The sequence below is a fragment of the Agelaius tricolor genome, unplaced genomic scaffold (genome assembly GCF_023055355.1).
Source record: "Agelaius tricolor isolate 1412-34295 unplaced genomic scaffold, bAgeTri1.0.p SCAF_58, whole genome shotgun sequence".
In the NCBI taxonomy this organism is placed as follows: Eukaryota; Metazoa; Chordata; class Aves; order Passeriformes; family Icteridae; genus Agelaius; species Agelaius tricolor.
The window spans coordinates 1,732,725-1,750,988 of record NW_027269318.1 but is presented as its reverse complement, the minus strand read 5'-3'; the positions used below and the strand labels follow the sequence as shown (position 1 = coordinate 1,750,988).

General features: G+C 73.3%; 1 protein-coding gene across 1 annotated transcript in view; it reads left to right on the top strand.

Moving 5' to 3' along the window:
* Nucleotides 1–18,264, top strand: part of LOC139605013 (SCO-spondin-like) — a 30,873-nt gene that overhangs the window by 4,442 nt on the left and 8,167 nt on the right. The window contains 37 exon segments of the mRNA XM_071456346.1: nucleotides 7–247; nucleotides 732–870; nucleotides 1,143–1,263; nucleotides 1,552–1,724; nucleotides 2,023–2,244; nucleotides 2,346–2,529; nucleotides 3,457–3,703; nucleotides 4,346–4,526; nucleotides 4,597–4,691; nucleotides 4,777–5,033; nucleotides 5,306–5,440; nucleotides 5,973–6,172; nucleotides 6,625–6,752; nucleotides 6,826–6,935; nucleotides 7,520–7,669; nucleotides 7,855–7,948; nucleotides 8,814–9,214; nucleotides 9,663–9,700; nucleotides 9,702–9,894; nucleotides 10,168–10,794; nucleotides 11,003–11,085; nucleotides 11,477–11,690; nucleotides 11,974–12,126; nucleotides 12,264–12,605; nucleotides 12,681–12,881; nucleotides 12,983–13,133; nucleotides 13,203–13,356; nucleotides 13,427–13,481; nucleotides 13,583–13,661; nucleotides 13,755–13,945; nucleotides 14,308–14,505; nucleotides 14,960–15,139; nucleotides 15,406–15,528; nucleotides 15,842–15,896; nucleotides 16,359–16,487; nucleotides 16,596–16,687; nucleotides 16,777–17,382. Coding sequence (XP_071312447.1) covers nucleotides 7–247; nucleotides 732–870; nucleotides 1,143–1,263; nucleotides 1,552–1,724; nucleotides 2,023–2,244; nucleotides 2,346–2,529; nucleotides 3,457–3,703; nucleotides 4,346–4,526; nucleotides 4,597–4,691; nucleotides 4,777–5,033; nucleotides 5,306–5,440; nucleotides 5,973–6,172; nucleotides 6,625–6,752; nucleotides 6,826–6,935; nucleotides 7,520–7,669; nucleotides 7,855–7,948; nucleotides 8,814–9,214; nucleotides 9,663–9,700; nucleotides 9,702–9,894; nucleotides 10,168–10,794; nucleotides 11,003–11,085; nucleotides 11,477–11,690; nucleotides 11,974–12,126; nucleotides 12,264–12,605; nucleotides 12,681–12,881; nucleotides 12,983–13,133; nucleotides 13,203–13,356; nucleotides 13,427–13,481; nucleotides 13,583–13,661; nucleotides 13,755–13,945; nucleotides 14,308–14,505; nucleotides 14,960–15,139; nucleotides 15,406–15,528; nucleotides 15,842–15,896; nucleotides 16,359–16,487; nucleotides 16,596–16,687; nucleotides 16,777–17,382 — 6,942 coding nt within the window.

The window sequence follows — 18,264 nt, the reverse complement described above, 5'->3', positions numbered from 1 at the left end:
CCTTAGAGCGCCGCTGCGAGGCCGGGCAGCGCTTCTCGGACTGCGTGTCGCTGTGCCCGGTCACCTGTGTCACCGCGGGCAGCGCCGAGCCGGGCCCCTGCCAGCGCCACTGCCACGGCGGCTGCGAGTGCGGCCCGGGGCTGGCCCGGGATGGGCCGCGCTGCGTCCCCCCGGCCGCCTGCCCCTGCCACCACCGGCGACAGCGCTACGAGCCCGGCCAGAGCATCCGCCAGCGCTGCAACCGCTGGTGGGTGGCGCCGCCGCGACAGCGATGGGTCCGGGCTGGCGGGCACCCACTGAGGGGCAGCGCCAGGGTCCCCTTTGGCGTGTCCCCCCCATCCTGGTGACCTCCAGGTGTCCCCTCACCCCGGGGTTCCTGTAGAGTGTCCCAGGTTCCCCGTGATGTCCCCTACTGTTCCCTGCCACGTGTCCCCCATCCTGGGGCCACTCCAGGTGTCCCCCCAGCCTGGAGTGCCCCGCGGTGTCCCCGCGTTACCCCGGGGTCCTCCATGGTGTCCCCTCACCCCGGGGTCTCTGTAGAGTGTCCCAGGTTCCCCGTGATGTCCCCTACTGTTCCCTGCCACGTGTCCCCCATCCTGGGGCCACTCCAGGTGTCCCCCCAGCCTGGAGTGCCCCGCGGTGTCCCCGCGTTACCCCGGGGTCCCCCGCAGGGCCCTCCCTTCCCTCAGCTCCCCCCCGCCCCCGCTGAGCCGTGTCCCCGGTGTCCCCAGCACGTGCGAGGGTGGCCGCTGGCGCTGCGAGCAGCAGCGGTGCCCGGCCGAGTGCGCGGTGCTGGGGGGACGTCACTTTGTCACCTTCGACCGCCGCCGCTTCTCCCTGCCGGCCACCTGCGCCCACACCCTGGTGGAGGTGAGGGGACACGGGGGACATCGGGGGTGGCCGAGCGGTGACGGGGCGGAGCTCTGGTAGTGGCCATGGTGTTGTGCTGGTGACGGGGAGGTGGCCGCGGTGGCCGTGAGGTGGCAGGGAGAGTGATGGGGTGGTGGCCGCGGTGGCCGTGGGGTGGCAGGGAGGGTGATGGGGAGGTGGCCGCGGTGGCCGTGGGGTGGCAGGGAGGGTGATGGGGTGGTGGCCGCGGTGGCAGGGCTCTGCCGGGAGTGTCACCGTGTCTCTGTCCCCAGGACTTCGTGGCGGGGCGGCTGCTGATCACAGCCGAGCACGAGCCGTGTGACAGCCACCTGGGCTGTCCCCGCAGCCTCACTGTCACCACCAGCCTCACCACGGCGCGGCTCCACGGCACAGGTGACACACCTGGACAGGACAGGGACCCGGACCGGGACTGGCATTGTCCCCACGCCCTGGCGGTGTTGTGGCAGCCGCCCCAGTGCCTGTCCCCAGTGTCCCTGTGACAGTGGTCTCATCCCTGTGCCCATCCTCCTGTCCCCACGGCAGTGGGTGACATCCCAGTGCCCATTCCCAAGTCTCCGTGGCAGCGGGAGCCACTCCGGTCCCTGTCCCTGTCCCTGATGCTGCCCATCACCGAGTCCCACCCCGCTGGCCGCCCCATGGTGCCACTGCTGTCGCCCTCAGGGGAGGTGACAGTGGCCGGGCGGGAGGTGACGCTGCCCTTCTCCGGTGCCGGGCTGAGCATCCGCCGCGCGTCCTCGGCCTTCCTGCACCTGCAGCTGCCCGAGGCGCACCTGCTCTGGGGCCTGGGGACCCCCGACACCTTCATCACCCTCCAGCCCGCCATGGCCGGCGCGGTGAGTGGCGCTGCCGGGAGCCGGGCGGTGCTCCAGTGGCATGGAGCCGCGGGGATGGGGCTGTGCTGGGATCTGAGATGGAGCCGCTGGGATGGGGCTGTGCTGGGATCTGGGATGGAGCCGCTGGGATGAGGCTGTGCTGGGATCTGGGATGGAGCCGCTGGGATGAGGCTGTGCTGGGATCTGGGATGGAGCCGCTGGGATGAGGCTGTGCTGGGATCTGGGATGGAGCCGCTGGGGTGAGGCTGTGCCCGGCTCTGGGATGAGGCTCTGCCGAGCTCTGCCCTGCTCCGGGCAGGTGCGGGGGCTCTGCGGGACCTTCAACGGGGACCAGCGCGACGAGTTCACCACGCCGGAGGGGGACGTGGAGCCGGGAGTCGCCGCCTTCGCCAACGCCTTCCGGGCGGCCGGAGCGTGCCCGGCGCTGGGCCCCGGCATTCCCGATCCCTGCGACGGCTTCCCCGGGAGCCGGGAGCGCGCCGAGGCCGCCTGCGCCGTGCTCATGGGGCCGGCCTTCCAGGTGAGCCCGGGCACGGGGGCGGGCGGGGACAGGTGACGCGGTGTGACAGTGTCCCCTCCGGCACAGCTGGGATGGCTGTGACAATGTCCCCTCCGGCACAGCCGTGTCACCGCGCCGTGGACCCGGAGCCGTTCCTGGAGCTGTGCCGCTGGGATGTGTGCTCCTGCCAGGAACGGGAACGGGAACGGGAGTGGGAGCGGTGCCTGTGCCCCGCGCTGGGCGCCTACGGCCGGGAATGTGCCCAGGAGGGAACCGAGCTGGAGTGGAGGAACCAGAGCCTCTGCGGTGGGATGGGATAATGGGATAGTGGGATAATGGGATAATGGGATAATGGGGTAATGGGGTAATGGGATAATGGGATGGGATGGGATCAATGGGATGGGATGGGGATGGGGATGGGGATGGGACCGATGGGATGGGATGGGAATGGGGATGGGATGGGATGGGACCAATGGGATGGGATTGGATGGGTTTGGTATTGGAATGGGGAATGGGAATGGGATCGATGGGATGGGATGGGTTTGGATTGGGATGGGGAATGGGATCAATGGGATGGGATGAGTTTGGTATTGGGATGGGGAAGGGGAATGGGATCGATGGGATGGGATGGGATGGGTTTGGATTGGGATGGGGAATGGGAATGGGATCGATGGGATGGGATGGGTTTGGATTGGGATGGGGAATGGGATCGATGGGATGGGATGGATTTGGATTGGGATGGGGAATGGGAATGGGATCGATGGGATGGGGTGGGTTTGGATTGGGATGGGATGGGTTTGGATTGGGATGGGGAATGGCAATGGGATCGATGGGATGGGATGGGTTTGGATTGGGATGGGGAATAGGAATGGGATCGATGGGATGGGATGGGTTTGGATTGGGATGGGGAATGGGATCGATGGGATGGGATGGGTTTGGATTGGGATGGGGAATGGGAATGGGATCGATGGGATGGGGTGGGTTTGGATTGGGATGGGATGGGTTTGGATTGGGATGGGGAATGGGAATGGGATCGATGGGATGGGATGGGTTTGGATTGGGATGGGGAATGGGAATGGGATCGATGGGATGGGGTGGGTTTGGATTGGGATGGGATGGGTTTGGATTGGGATGGGATGGGTTTGGATTGGGATGGGGAATGGCAATGGGATCGATGGGATGAGGACGGCATGAGGTGACGTCTTCCCCCCTGGTGACCCCCCTGTCCCCCAGACGAGCCGTGTCCCGGGGGGCAGCAGTACCGGGACTGTGGGGGTCCCTGCGGCCGCTCCTGCTCAGAGCCCCCCGGAGGCAGTGCCTGTCCCCCTCCGGACACCCTGTGCGTGCCCGGCTGCCGCTGTCCCCCGGGGCTGTTGCTGGCCCAGGGCGGGCAGTGTGTGCCCCCTGCCGCCTGCCCGTGTCCCCGCGGCGCCCGCCTGTACCCGCCCGGAGCCCGCATCCACCGCGGCTGCCAGGCCTGGTGGGTCCCGCGGGAATTTGGGGGTCGCGGGGAGGTTCGGGGGGCCGGAGGGTCACCCACAGCACGGGGGTCCCCGGGCAGAATGTGGCGGTGACGGCGACACGTGATGAAAACCCCTCCAGCCCGGTGTGCACCCCGCGGGAAGGAGGGGCTTTTGTCCCGTGTCCCACCGTGGGGACAGCGACGGGGCCGTGGCACAATGGGGGAGCGGGGGGACCCCGGTTAGGGGGTCTCAGTGGGATGTGGGGTCCTGGGGGATGGGGGTGCAGGGCGCCGGTGGGATTTGGGTGCTGGGAGATGAGAATGGGGGTGCAGGGACCCCCGTTGTTGTGTGGGGTTCAGTGGGATTTGGAGGGATGAGGGGTGGGGATGGGGACATTGGGACCACGGCATGGGGGTCTCAGCAGAATGTGGGGGCTGGGGCTTGGGGAACCCCGATGAGGGGGCTCGGAGGGCTGGAGGGAGCTGGAGGTGGGGCTGGGGACCCCAGTGGGGGGGTTCGTTGGGATTTGGGGGCTCAGAGGGCTGGAGGGAGCTGGAGGTGGGGCTGGGGACCCCACGGGGGGGTCGGTGGGATTTGGGTTCTGGCGTTTGGGGCGGGCCGAGGGGTCTCAGGCGGACGGGGTCTCTCCCGCCCCGCAGTGTGTGCGCGGGGGGCTCGTGGCGCTGCGCCCCCGCCCCGTGTCCGCCCGCCCCGCGCTGTCCCCCGGGGCTGCTGCACTCGCCCGGCTCCTGCCTGCGCCGCTGCGACCCCGCCGAGCCCTCCGGCACCTGCGGCGGCCCCGCCGACGGCTGCGTGTGTCCCCCCGGCACCCTGTTCCTGGTGGGTGACACCCGGGGGGCGGGGGCGGTGGGACTCCCCCCGAGCCCCCCTCACCGCCGTCTGGTGGCAGGGCGGGAGCTGCGTGTCACCGGACCGGTGTCCCTGTCACCACGGCGGGCAGCTGTACCCGCCCAACGCCACCATCGCCCGCGACTGCAACACCTGGTGGGACCCCCGCGCACCCCCAGACCCCCGAGACACCCTGGGCCCCCCGCCAGCCGCCGCGGTGGCACCGAGCCTGTCCCCGCAGCGTGTGCCGGGGACAGCGGTGGCACTGCGGGCGCCAGGAGTGCGCGGGGACCTGCGTGGCCACGGGGGACCCGCACTATGTCACCTTCGATGGCCGCGCCTTCACCTTCGCGGGGGACTGCGAGTACCTGCTGGCGCGAGAGGCCACCGGGCTCTTCGCTGTCACCGCCGAGAATGTCCCCTGCGGGGCCAGCGGCGTCACCTGCACCAAGTCCGTGGTGGTGGCCATGGGGAACACCGTGGTGCACATGCTGCGGGGTGAGGGGACACGGGGGACGTGGGGGGACCGCGGTGACATCCTGGCTCGGTCGCGGTGGGGTGGGGGCTGCAGGGGGTGAGGACCTGAGGGGACACGGGGGATGCACGGGAGGTCATGGGGCGCCATGGGGGGACACGGAGGGAGACGGGGAAGTGGCGGGGGGACCACAGTGACAGCCCAACCCTGCGGCGGCGGGGTGGCGTTTGGGGGCAGAGCATGAGGGGACACGTGGGGGGACACGTGGGGGTGACCCTCGGTGCCGGCCCGGCAGGACGAGAGGTGACAGTGAACGGGGTGGCCGTGAGACCCCCCAAGGTGTTCGGGGGCTCGGGGCTGGCGCTGCAGCGCGCGGGGCTCTTCCTGCTGCTCCTCACGCGCCTGGGGCTGGCCGTGCTCTGGGACGGAGGTGAGACCCGGGGGGACACGGGGGACACGGGGGACACGGGGGGACACGGGGGACATGGGGGACACGGGGGACACGGGGGTGACCGTGCTGTGGGAGGGAGGTGAGACACGGCGGGATACAGGGGGACACGGGGGGACACGGGGGGACACGGGGGACACGGGGGACACGGGGGGACACGGGGGTGGCCGTGCTGTGGGACGGAGGTGAGACACGGCGGGATACAGGGGGACACGGGGGACACGGGGGGACACGGGGGGACACGGGGGACACAGGGGTGGCCGTGCTGTGGGACGGAGGTGAGACCCTGGGGGGGACACGAGTGGGGGTCCCCAGTGCTGGGGGGCCGTGGGGGTTCCCTGGCGCCGCTGTTGCCAGGGCGGTGTCACCATGGCGAGGTCCCCGGTGCCACCACGCGGGGTCCCCGGTGCCGCACGGGGTTCGCAGCGCTGGTGGCGCCACGGGGGGGGTCCCGGGGGGGTCCCGGGGGGTCCCGGGTGCCGTGGGTGCCCCGTGGCAGCCGCAGTGCCCGCAGGGACCCGCGTGTACGTGCGCGTGTCCCCGCGGCTGCGCGGCCGCCTGGCCGGGCTCTGCGGCAACTTCGACGGCGACGCCGAGAACGATTTTGGGAGCCGGGACGGGGCCCTCGAGGCCACCCCCGAGATCTTCGGGGACTCCTGGCGCCTCAGCCCGCTCTGCCCCGAGGCCGACGGCCACCGGCCGCACCCCTGCGAGGTACGGGGACATGGGGGGACGTGGGGGACATGGGGGGACGTGGGGGACATGGAGAGAGGTGGGGAATTGACAGGCGTACACGGGGACTGGATGGGGACACCAGGGGACACGGGGGGACACAGGGAGCACTGGCAGGGAGACACTGGGGATAGACAGGGTTACACAGAAGCTGGCAGGGGGACACAAGGGTTGGCAGGGGGACATTGGGGGTTGCAAAAGGACATGGGGCTGTGACGGTCCAGTTCAGTGAGGGAGTCAAACCCCGGACGAGAGGAGGAGGAGGAGGAGGAGGAGGAAGAGGAGCCTTGGTCTGGGCTGAAATCCCCTGGAATTCCCATCCCCGGCACTCCGGGTGTGCCGAGCCCTGCCTGAACCGGGGCAAAGGGGGGACACGGAGCCGGCGGGGGCCCGGCTGGGGACACACGGGGCTCTGACGGGGGCGTCCCCTCCAGGAGAGCCCCCAGCGCTCGGCCTGGGCGCGGGCTCGCTGCGGGGTCCTGCGGCACCAGCTCTTCGCCCCCTGCCACGAGCTGGTGCCGCCCCAGCGCTTCTACGAGTGGTGCCTGTTCGACGCCTGCGGGTGAGTTTGGGGGGCTCGGGGCTCCCCAGGCCCCAGGGGGGTCCCGGGCCCTGTCCCACGGCGCCTGCCCCAGGTGTGACAGCGGCGGGGACTGCGAGTGCCTGTGCACGGCCCTGGCCGCCTACGCCGAGGAGTGCGGCCGGCGGGGGAGAGCCCTGCGCTGGCGGAGCCAGGGGCTGTGCCGTGAGTGCGGGGGGCCCGGGGCGACCGGGAGCGGCCGGCGGTACCGGGGGGTGCCGGGGGACTGGGGGGACCCGGGGGTACGGGGGGCACAGGGGGCTGGGGGAGACAGGGGTACCGGGGGTACCAGGGGACTGGGGGGTACCTGGGGTCCAGGGGCGGGCTGGGGTCCCTGCACCCCCATTCTCATCTCCCAGAACCCCAATCGCACACGGGCTGGGGGACACGGAGGGTCCCGGGGGTCCAGGGGGAGACACGGGGGGGGTCCCATCCTGCCCCTGCACGGGTGGGGCCGGGGCTGTGCCGTGAGTCTGGGGGCGCTCAGGAGAGCACAGGAGGGCCCGGGGACACAGGGGACAGCCCGGGGACAGCCCGGGGACACGGGGAGGTGCGGGCTGAACCCCCGGTGGGATGTGTCCGGGTTGGGAGCCAGGCAATGGGTCTGGGGGTGCAGGAGCCCCCTTAGGGGCTATAGGGCAGGGAGAGCTGTGGGACTGAGGGGGGGACAAGGGCCCCGCGTGGCGTTCAGGGGGTCCCAGGCTGTGGGGTGTGGGGTCCCAGCCCCCTAACGCCCCCAATCTCCACAGCCCTGCAGTGCGAGGGGGGGCAGGAGTACAGCCCCTGCGGCCCCCCCTGCCCCCCCACCTGCCGCGACCTCGGCCGGGACCCCCCCGAGCTCTGCGGGGCCCTGGGGTGCCTCGAGGGCTGTTTCTGCCCCCCCGGGCGGGTCCTGCACGGTGAGGGGGGGGGCACAGCGCGGGGGGGGCTGGGACGGGACAGGAGGGGCTGGGAGGGGCTGGGAGGGGCTGGGGGGGGCTCTGGGGGACGGGAGGGGTTTGGGGGGCTGGGGCAGGGGGTCCGAGAGGGGCTGGGGGGGCCTGGGGGGCCGCGGTGCCACCCCTGTGCCCCCCCCCCCCCGCAGAGGGGCTGTGCGTGGAGCCCCCCGCCTGCCCCTGCTTCTGGGACGGCTTCGCCTTCCCGGCCGGGGCCAGCGTGACCCAGGGCTGCAGCAACTGGTGAGGCACGGGGGGACACTGGGGGACACTGGGGGACACTGGGGGACACTGGGAGCCCGGGAACGGCGCGCTGGGGGCACCGGGACAGCGGGGTGTGGGACACTGGGACAGCGGGACACCAGGACACCCGGGTGCGGGGACATCGGGACACCGGGGTGTGGGACACCGAGGTGTGGGGACACAGGGACACCGGGACACCAGGACATGGGGACTGAGAGACACCGGGGAAATGGGATTTTGGGATCCTGGGTTCCCAGGACGTTGGGACAGCAGGACACGGAGACACTGGGATTTGGGACAGCGTGACACTGGGACACTGGGACACCGGAGTGTGGGGACACGAGGACACCAGGACATGGGGACACAGGCACACCAGGAAAATGGGATTTTGGGATCCTGGGTTCCCAGGACATTGGGACAGCAGGACACGGAGACACTGGGATTTGGGACACCAGGACACCGGGACACTGGTACACCAGGACACCAGGATGTGGTGACACCAGGACACTGGGACACCAGGACATGGGGACACAATGACACCGGGGAAATGGGATATCGGGGTACGGGGATCCCAGGATATTTGGACAGCAGGACACGGAGACACTGGGATTTGGGACACCAGGACCACAGGACACCGGGACAGCCGGACACTGGCACTGGGACAGGGGGACACCGGGACAGCCGGACACAGGCACTGGGACAGGGGGACACCGGGACAGCCGGACACTGGCACTGGGACAGGGGGACACCGGGACAGCCGGACACTGGCACTGGGACAGGGGGACACCGGAATGCCGGGGCACCGGGGGGGGACACCGGGACACAGATCCCCGGCCCCCTGTGAGCTCGGTCTGCCTCCCCCCAGCACGTGCCTGGCGGGGCGCTGGCAGTGCCCCCCGAGCCCGGCCCCGTGCCCCGCCGCGCCCGGCTGTGCCCCGTGGGAGTTCCGCTGCCGGGCCGGGGGGCTCTGCGTGCCCGGGGCCTGGCTCTGCGACAACGAGGACGACTGCGGGGACGGCTCGGACGAGCTGTGCGACGCCCCCTGCGCCCCGCAGCAGCCCCGCTGCCCCGGCGGGCGCTGCCTGCCCTGGGGGGCGCGGTGCGACGGCGTCACCCACTGCCCCGACGGCTGGGACGAGGCGGGCTGCGCCCCCCGCGCCTGTGCGCCCCCCGAGTTCGCCTGTGCCGGGGGGCGCTGCCTCCCCCCGGCCCGGGTCTGCGACGGGCGGCTCGATTGTCCCCCCGGGGACCACTCGGACGAGGCGGGTGAGTGAGCAGGGGGGTCGAGGGGTCCTGGGAGTGCAGAGGGGGCTGCAGGGAGCTTGGGGGGTCCTGGGGAAATAGAGAGCCCTGCAGGCTTTGAGGTCTGTGCCCCGCAGTGGGGTCACTGAGCGCCCCAGCCCGGGGGTCTGTGCCCCACATTGAGGATCTCTGAGACCCCCCCTAACCCTGGGGGTCTGTGCCCCACACTGAGGGTCCCTGAACCCCCCAACCCGGGGGTCTGTGCCCCAAATTGAGGGTCCCTGAGCGCCCCAGCCCTGGGGTCTGTGCCCCACATTGAGAGTCCCTGAGCCCCCCAGCCCGGGGGTCTGTGCCCCCCCGCGGCATCTGGAGGTCCCGGGGGTGGCGCTGCTCGGGAGCCCCCCCGGAGCCGAGAGCCGCCCGTGCCCCGGCTGGGGGTGTCGGTGCCCACCCGGGGGTTCCGTCCCCGCAGGCTGCGCCCCCCGGTGCGGCCCGGGGCAGTTCAGGTGCGGGGGGGGGCCGCTGTGTCCCCTACCCCCACCGCTGCGACGGCCGCGACGACTGCGGGGACGGCAGCGACGAGAGCGGCTGCGCCTGCCCCGAGGGGCACCTGCCGTGCCCCGGGGGGGGCTGCCAGCCCCCCGCCGCCATCTGCGACGGCCGCCGCCACTGCGCCGACGGCGCCGACGAGGCCAACTGCCCCGGTGAGGGGGACACCAGCTCGGGAACCCCGCCTGGGACCCCCGGCCCCTCTGCCCTGGGACCACCCCCCCTGGGACCGCCCCATCTGCCCCGCGAGGGTCCCGACCCAGGCACTGCCCCCCCCCGGACCCCCTGCCCGGCATCGCCGCCTTTGGGGACCCCTCCCCGTGACCTCCTCCCCCGGGAGCCCCTCTGGGACCCCCGCCCACCCTGGGACCCCCCTTTGGTCACCGCTCCCCACGGCGGCGGTGTCACCGCTGTCCCCGTGTCCCCAGCGCGGGCCACCTGCGCCCCCGGCACCGTCCCCTGCCCCGACGGCTCCTGCGTGGCGGAGGTCGCCGTGTGCGACGGCGCTCGCGACTGTCGCGACGGCTGGGACGAGAGCCCGGCGGGGTGTGCGGTGGCGCTGCCCCCCGCGCCGCTGTCACCTGTCACCGCTGTCACCGCCTCTGTCACCGCTGTCACCGCCGACACCGTCATCGCGGTCACCAGCGCCATCGGCACCGTCGCTGTCAGCGACACTGACGCTATCGCCGACACCGCCCCCGACACCGCTACTGTCACCGCCGCTGTCACCGATGCTGTCACCAACACTGTCACTGTCACCGCCGCTGTCCCCGGCCCCGCCACCGCCTCGGCAGCGCCCTGCCCGCCCCGGTCCCTGCGCTGCGACAGCGGAGGCTGCGTCCCGCGGGGGTGGCGCTGCGATGGCGACAGCGACTGTCCCGATGGCAGCGACGAGGGAGGCTGCGACCCCCCGTGCGCCCCCGGCCACCTGCCCTGCGACCCCCCCTGCGAGCCCGGGCGCGGCCCCTGCGCCCCCGCCTGCGTCCCCCCTCGCCGCCTCTGCGACGGCGTCCCCGACTGTCGCGACAGCGCCGACGAGAGCCCCCGGCTGTGCGGTGAGACCCCGGGGACATCTGCGGGGGGGGACGTCTGGGAGTGCCCCCCGTGTCACCTCCTGGGGACCCCAGGGCTGAGGGGGGCGCGATCGCCGGGGTCCCCTGGGGAGGGAGCGGGAAACTCGGAGGGAGGAGATGCCACCAGAGAGGGACCCCCTGCGTCCCCTCGGTCCCCTGGGGACCCCTGAGAGCCCTCGTGCCCCCCCAGAGCCCCCCGGCCCCGGGAGCAGCCCGCGGGGTCCCTGCGCGGAGTTCGACTGCGGGGACGGGGAATGTGTCACCTTCCAGCAGGTAACGGGGACCGCGGGCACCGCCACCGCCCGGGCCACCGCGGGGCCCTCCCGGGGCTGCCATGGAGCCCCCGATCGATCCCTCCTGCTGTCACCCGCGTGCCCCAGCGTGTCCCCGACCCCTTTCCGGGGACACCCAGGTGTCCCCTGCCCCCTCGCGGTGTCACCCCCGTGTTCCCTCCATCGTTCCCGCCATGTCCCCCAATCCCTCCCAGCGCCACCCCCGCTGTCCCCTGGCCCGTCCCGACCCCCCCTCCCGGTGTCACCCCGGTGTCCCGGAGTCCCATGAGCCCCTTCCAGCGCCACTTGAGTGTCCCGCAGCTCCCTCCCGGTGTCACCCCGGTGTCCCCCCTGTGTCCCCAGTGTCCCCTCCCGCCGCGCTGTCCCCGCAGGTGTGTGACGGGCTGCGGGACTGCGCCTCGGCTGGCGACGAGCGGGGCTGCGGCCTCTGGGGGCCCTGGGGTCCCTGGGGGTCCTGCAGCCGCCCCTGCGGGCCCGGGGGGCAGCGCCGCGCCCGGGGCTGTCACCAGCGCCACCCGGGGCTGCTGCGGGGCTGCCGGGGACCCCGCGAGCAGGAGAGACCCTGCTTCCATCGGGCCTGCCCGGGTGAGCGGGGACCCCGGGGCAGCCCGGAGGGTTTGGGGGGACCAGGAGGTGTCTGTGTCCCGGGGGCAGAGCGGGCAGGGGCAGCCCTGACACTGCCACGGGTGCCCAGGGAAGTGAGGGGGGCCTGGGGTGACCCCGGGGCAGTTGGGGGTCTCATGGGGCACCTGAGGGATTTGGGGGTCCCCACGGTTCGGGCTGGCCGGGGGTGGGGGGTTCGGGGACCCCACAGTCCCAGAGGGGTCCGGGGGGTTCTGAGGCCCCCTTAACTCGCCCCCCCCCGCAGTGGACGGCGCGTGGGGCCCGTGGGGACCCTGGTCCGAGTGCCCGGGGGGCTGCGGGGGGGTCCGGCTGCGCACCAGGGGGTGCCAGCCCCCCCAGAACGGCGGCCGCGCCTGCGAGGAGCTGCGCGGGGGGGGCCCCGGAGCGCTGGAGATGGGTGGGTGCGGGGGGGGCGCAGGGGGGCTCGGGGGGGGCTGTGGGGTCCCAGGGCAGGGGGGAAGCCCTGGGGCGGGGGGCTCGGAGGAGGGCTCTGGGGCCAATGGGGTGGGGGTCCCGGGGTGTTCCGTGGGACAGATGAGCCCCGCAGAGTGGGGGGCGCTGGGTGGGTGCGGGGTCTCCCCGGGGTGAGGGGCTCCGTGGGACGGGTGGGCCCTGCGGGGACAGGGGGGGCACGGCCGGGTCCCGCCGGGGTGGGGGCTCCCCAGAGCGGGGGGCGTTCTGGGGCTCAGGGGGGCCGGCGGGGCCGCTGCTGTCCGTGCCTGACGCTGCCCCCAGCCCCCTGTGCCCCGGGGAGCTGCCCCAACGCCTCGGAGTGCGCGGAGGGGCTGCGCCCCCTGCCCTGCGCCCCCTGCCCCGCCTCCTGCGCCGACCTGGCGGCCGCCGTGCCCTGCCCGCGACCCCCGCCCTGCCGCCCAGGTGAGGGGGACACGGGGGGCTCTGGGGGGGCTCCGCGATGCGAGGGGCACCCCTGACCCCCCCCGATACCCGCAGGGTGCTGGTGCCCGGCGGGGCAGGTGCTGGAGGCGCCCGAGGGCGGCGCGGGGCCCGCGGGGTGCGTGCGGCCGCGGCAGTGCCCGTGCCGGGCCGGGGGGCGCCGCTACCCCCCGGGCGCCCCGGTGCCGCTCGGGTGCCGCCTGTGCACCTGCCTCGAGGGGCAGCTGCGACACTGCCGCCCGCACCCCGGCTGCTCAGGTGGGTCCCGGCGCGGCGGCCGTGGAGTCCCCGGTGCCCGCTGTCCCCGCGGTGCCGCCCCGGGCTGCCCGGCCGTGCCGGTGACCCGCTGTCCCCCACAGTGGACTGCGGCTGGTCCTCGTGGTCGCCGTGGGGGCCGTGCGCGGGCGGCTGCGGTGCCCCCGGTGTGCAGTGGTCCTTCCGCAGCCCCTCGAGCCCGGCGCGCCGCGGGGCCGGCCGCCACTGCCGCGGCATCTACCGCAAGGCGCGACGGTCAGCGGGGCCGGGGGGTGGGCGGGGGGCCCGGGTGGTCCCGCGGGTGTGTGACGGTGCCACCCGCAGGTGCCACACGGCGCCGTGCCCGCGCTGCCGGGAGCGCGGCCGCTGGCGCGTCCCCGGCGAGCGCTGGCGGGGGGAGCCGTGCCAGGTGTGCCAGTGCCAGGCGGCCGGGGCCGTGCGCTGCGTCCCCTACTGTCCCCTCCGCGGCTGTCCCCAGGTGAGGAGGGGCCGCGGGGCGCGGGCCCAGCCGCGGGCGGCGGTGGCGGTGACGCTGTCGCTGTCCTCAGGGCCAGGCGCTGCGGGAAGGTGACGGCGGCTCCTGCTGCACCTGCGGCCCCGCGGGTGAGTGCGGGGTCCCGGGGGTCCCGGGGGTCCCGGGGGTCCCGGGGGAGGTGACCCCCATCCCCCCGTGCCCCTCACCGCCGCGCCTGTCCCCGCCGCAGGTGACAACGCCACGGCCACCCCGCCCGGGATGACGACAGCGCTGTCCCCAAACGGTGCCGAGGCCCCCGGCAGCCCCGGGTACGAGGGGCACGGTGGAGAGCCGGGATTTGGGGGTCCCCAAAGCGGGGGGGGTTCCCCGCTGGCGCCACTCCCTCACCGTGCCCCCTCCAGCCCCACGGCCGGGCCCGAGGGGCCCAGAGGCGCCGAGACACCCCCGGCGCCCCCCAGCGCGGCCGGGGGCACCCCCAGAGCCGCGACCCCGCCCGAGGACACCCCGAGCCCCCCCGAGGGCTCCGCCACCCCCCCCGAGCCGGAGCTGTCCCCATTGGCTCCCACGGGGGTCCCCGCCGCGACCCCCCCAGGTGAGCGGAGCCCGCGAGGAGGGGGGGAAGGGCCCCCCCAGAACGGCCCCCCGGGATTGGGGAGTCCCGGTGGAACGGGGGGGACGGGCCCGAAACAGCCCCCAGGGCCGGGGGGTTCAAGGGGGGGGAGCAGTGCCGGGTCAGGGGGGAGCTGCGGGTCCAACATCGGCAACAGCGAGGCTGGGGGGCTGCGGGGGGGCCCCAAAACACGGGGGGGCTGCAGGGGGGGGCCCAGAACACGGGGGGGCTGCAGGGGGGAGCCCAGAACACGGGGGGGCTGCAGGGGGGGGCCCAGAACACGGGGGGCTGCAGGGGGGACCCCAAACACGGGGGTCACCCTGGCCCCCCCCCGTGTCCCCCAGGCTGTGCCCCCCCGCCCTGGGGGGGGTGGGGGTCCTGCAGCCGCTCCTGCGGGGTGGGGGTCGCTCTGCGGCGCCGGAGGGAGACCCCCCCCGGGGGGGGCTGCACCCACCCCCCCGACACCGGCACCGGCACCGGCACCGGCACCGACACCGACACCGACACCGACACCCGCGCCTGCTTCCTGCGAGCCTGCCCAGGTACCCCCAAACCTGAGAACCTGCCCCGGTACCCCCAAACCCGCCCCCCGCACGGGCTGCGACCCCCGGCGGGGCGGGGACCCCCGGTAAGAGCGGGACCCTCAGGAGGGCTGGGACCCCCTTTTGGGTGGGACCCCCTTATGGGCTGGGACCCCCGGTAAAGGGTGGGACCCCCCTGTGGGCAGGGATCCCCTTACGGGGTGGGACCCCCGGGGTCTGGGCTCTGCGGGGCTGGGACCGCTCCCCCTTTCCGGGCTGGGCCCCCCCGAGTCTGGGACCCCCATCCCCGGCCGAGGGGGATCCCCAGGGGCGGGGGCTCGGGGTCTGCAGTCCCCAAGTGCGGGGGGCTCGCTGCCCCCCGGGGGGGGGTCCGGAGGGGCCCCAAGGGGGGCTCTGTGGGTCAGGGGGTGGCTGTGGGGGTGCTGACCCCCCTGACCGCCCCGTGCCCCCCCAGTCTCGGGCGGGTGGGCGCCCTGGGCTTCCTGGAGCTCCTGCGAGGCCCCGTGCGGGGGGGGGCAGCAGATTCGCCGCCGCAGCTGCAGCGACCCCCCCCCAAAAAACGGGGGGCGTCCGTGCGAGGGGGGGGCGCTGCAGAGCCGGCCCTGCAACCTGCGGCCCTGCGGGGACCCCCCAGGTACGGGGGCACGGGGGGGACACGGGGGGCTGGGGACACCCCTCCAACCCCAACCTTGTTCCCCCGGCCCGAAACGCCACCACCGCCCCTCCCCAAATCCCCCCCTGGACCCCCCGAACCCCCCGTGCTCACCCCCAAGCCCCCTAAAACCCCCTAAGTCCCCCCAACCCCTCCATCCCTGACTGCTCCAATGGCCTCCCCCCTCCCTGCCCCCCAAACCTCCCCGAGCCTCCCTTTCCCCGCTGAGCCCCCCGTGTCTCCCCCAGCCTGCCCCCCCCAGACGCTGCTGGTGCCCCCGGGGGGGTGCGAGGATCTGGGGGTCCCCCCCTGCCCCCCCACCTGCGCGGACCTGAGTGGGAACAGCTCGTGCCCGGGGGGCTGCCAGGAAGGTCGGGGGGGTCTGGGGGACCCGAGGGGGGCGTGGGAGGGTCCCGGGAGGGTCTCGGAGGGGCGGCTTGGGTAGGGCTGGGGGGGGCACAGGGGGATTTGGGGGATTTGGGGGATTTGGGGGGACCTGGGAGCTTGGAAGGGCATGGAGGAGGCTTGGGAGGACTTGGGGAGAACTCGGGGGACTGGGAGGAAACTTGGGGAGGGCTTGGGAACTTGGGGGGAGCACGGAGCCGTCCGGGGGCTGGGGGGGATTTAGGGGGCGCTGGGAGGGGTACAGGGGCTGGAGCCCCCCTGAACCGCCCGCACCCCCAGGCTGCCGGTGCCGGCCCGGGCTGGTGCTGCAGGGGAGCGGCTGCATCGAGCCCAGGTACCCCAAAACCCATCTGTACCCCAACCCCCATAACCCAGACACCTCTGTACCCCAAACCCCACCCGCATCTGCACCCTGCTGCACCCCAAACCCATCTGTACCCCAAACCCCACCCGTACCTGCACCCTGCTACACCCCAAACCCATTTCTATCCCAAACTCCACCCGTACCTGACACCTGCTGCATCCCAAACCCATCTGTACCCCAAACCCCACCCGTACCTGCACCCTGCTACACCCCAAACCCATCTCTATCCCAAATCCCACCCGTACCTGACACCTGCTGCACCCCAAACCCATCTGTACCCCAAACTCCACCCGTACCTGACACCTGCTGCATCCCAAACCCATCTGTACCCCAAACCCCGGTGCTGGGCGTCCTCAGAAAATGGGGCCCCTGAACATGGGGGGGCTCCCAGGGGCTCCCCAGGATTTGGAGTGACCCTCCTTTTCCCTGCAGCGCCTGCGGGGTCCCTGCGGGAGTGATGGGGGGTCCCGGGAATCGGGGCCCCCCTGAATCCTGCGGGTGGTCGCGCTGGACCCCCTGGACCCGCTGTGACTGCGGCACCGGGACCCGGCAGCGCTTCAGGTGAGGGGGGGTCTGACCCATAACGGGGGGGTCTGACCCATAACGGGGGGATCTGACCCGTAACGGGGATCCTGCCCCATATCGGGGGTCCTGCCCCACTCCCCACAGGTCTCCCACCAATCCCGCGGCCGCGCCGGGCGGTGCCCCCTGCACCGGGACCCCCCGAGAGGTGCGGGGCTGTGCCGAGCTCTGCGGACCCGGTACGTGCCGGGATCCCCCCGACCCCCGGAGCTGGGACCCCCCAGTGCCCCCGCGGCCCCTCCAGCCCCTCGTGTCCGTCTGTCCGCAGAGCCCGGGAGCGCGGGAACGCCCGGGGCCACCGGGGCATCCTGGCTCTGGGGATCCCCACGGCCGCGGGGGGGCACGGAGACCCCAGAGACCCCGGAGACCCCGGAGACCCCAGAGACCCCGGAGACCCCAGAGACTCCAGAGACCCCAGAGACCCCAGAGACTCCAGAGACCCCAGGGTCCCCAGGGTCGCCGTGGGCGCTGGAGCCGGCGTGGGGCACGGAACTGCCTTGGGGCACGGAGCCGCTCTGGGTGCCGGAGCCCCCCGAGCTCGCGGAGGCCACAGAACCCCCGGAGCCCCCGGAACCCCCGGAGCCCCCGGAACCCCCGGAGGCCGCGCTCGGCTCGTGGTCGCAATGGAGCACAGAGCCCCCGGGGGTACCGGTGTCACCGTGGAGCGCAGAGTCCCCGCCGATGCCGGTGCCGGTGCCGGTGTCGCCCTGGAGCGCGGAGCCCGCCCGGGGCCGGTGGTCGCCGTGGGGGCCCTGGGGCGGCTGCAGCGCCCCGTGCGGGGGGGGCGAGCGCTGGCGCCGCCGGGGCTGCGGGACCCCCCCGTGCCCGGGGCCGGCGCTGCAGAGCCAGAGCTGCCACAGCCACGTGTGCCGCGGTGAGTGCCGCCGGACAGACCGACACGGGCACACCGACACGGACAGACCGACACGGACAGACCGACACGGACACACAGACACGGACAGACCGACACGGACAGACCGACACGGACAGACCAACACGGACAGACCGACACGGACAGACCGACACGGACACACCGACACGGGAACCCGACACGGACAGACCGACACGGACAGACCGACACGGGAATCCGACACGGACACACCGACACGGACACACAGACACGGACACACAGACACGAGAACCCCGACAGGGACCCCGACACAGGGACCCCTACAGGGACCCTCATCCAAAGACCCCAGTACAGAGACCCCGAGACCGGGACCCCGACCCAGAGATGTCACCCCGAGCCCCCGAGCACAGCCCTGCCCCACAGCCCTGCCCCACAGTGCCCCAGAGCTCTGTCCCCGCTGACCTCCAGTGCCCCACAGACCCCACAGTGCCCCACAAACCTCACAGTGCCCCTCAGTCTTGCCCCACAGACCCCACAGACTCCACAGACCCCCAGTGCCCCACAGCCCTGCCCCACAGACCCCACAGTGCCCCATAGACCCCCGTGCCCCACAGCGCTGCCCCTCATCCCCACCCCACTCCCCCTGGGGCCCTGAGTCGGGGGGTGTTAGAGGGCACAGGCCGGGTGCCCCGGGGTGCTCAGGGATGTTTTTGGGGTGCAGAGGCCGGCTGCCCCCCGGAGTGCTCAGGGATGTTTTTGGGGGTGCCCCGGGGTGCTCAGGGATGTTTTTGGGGGTGTCCCGGGGTGCTCAGGGGTGTTTTTGGGGTGTCCCGGAGTGCTCAGGGATGTTTTTGGGGGTGCCCCGGAGTGCTCAGGGATGTTTTTGGGGTGCCCCGGGGTGCTCAG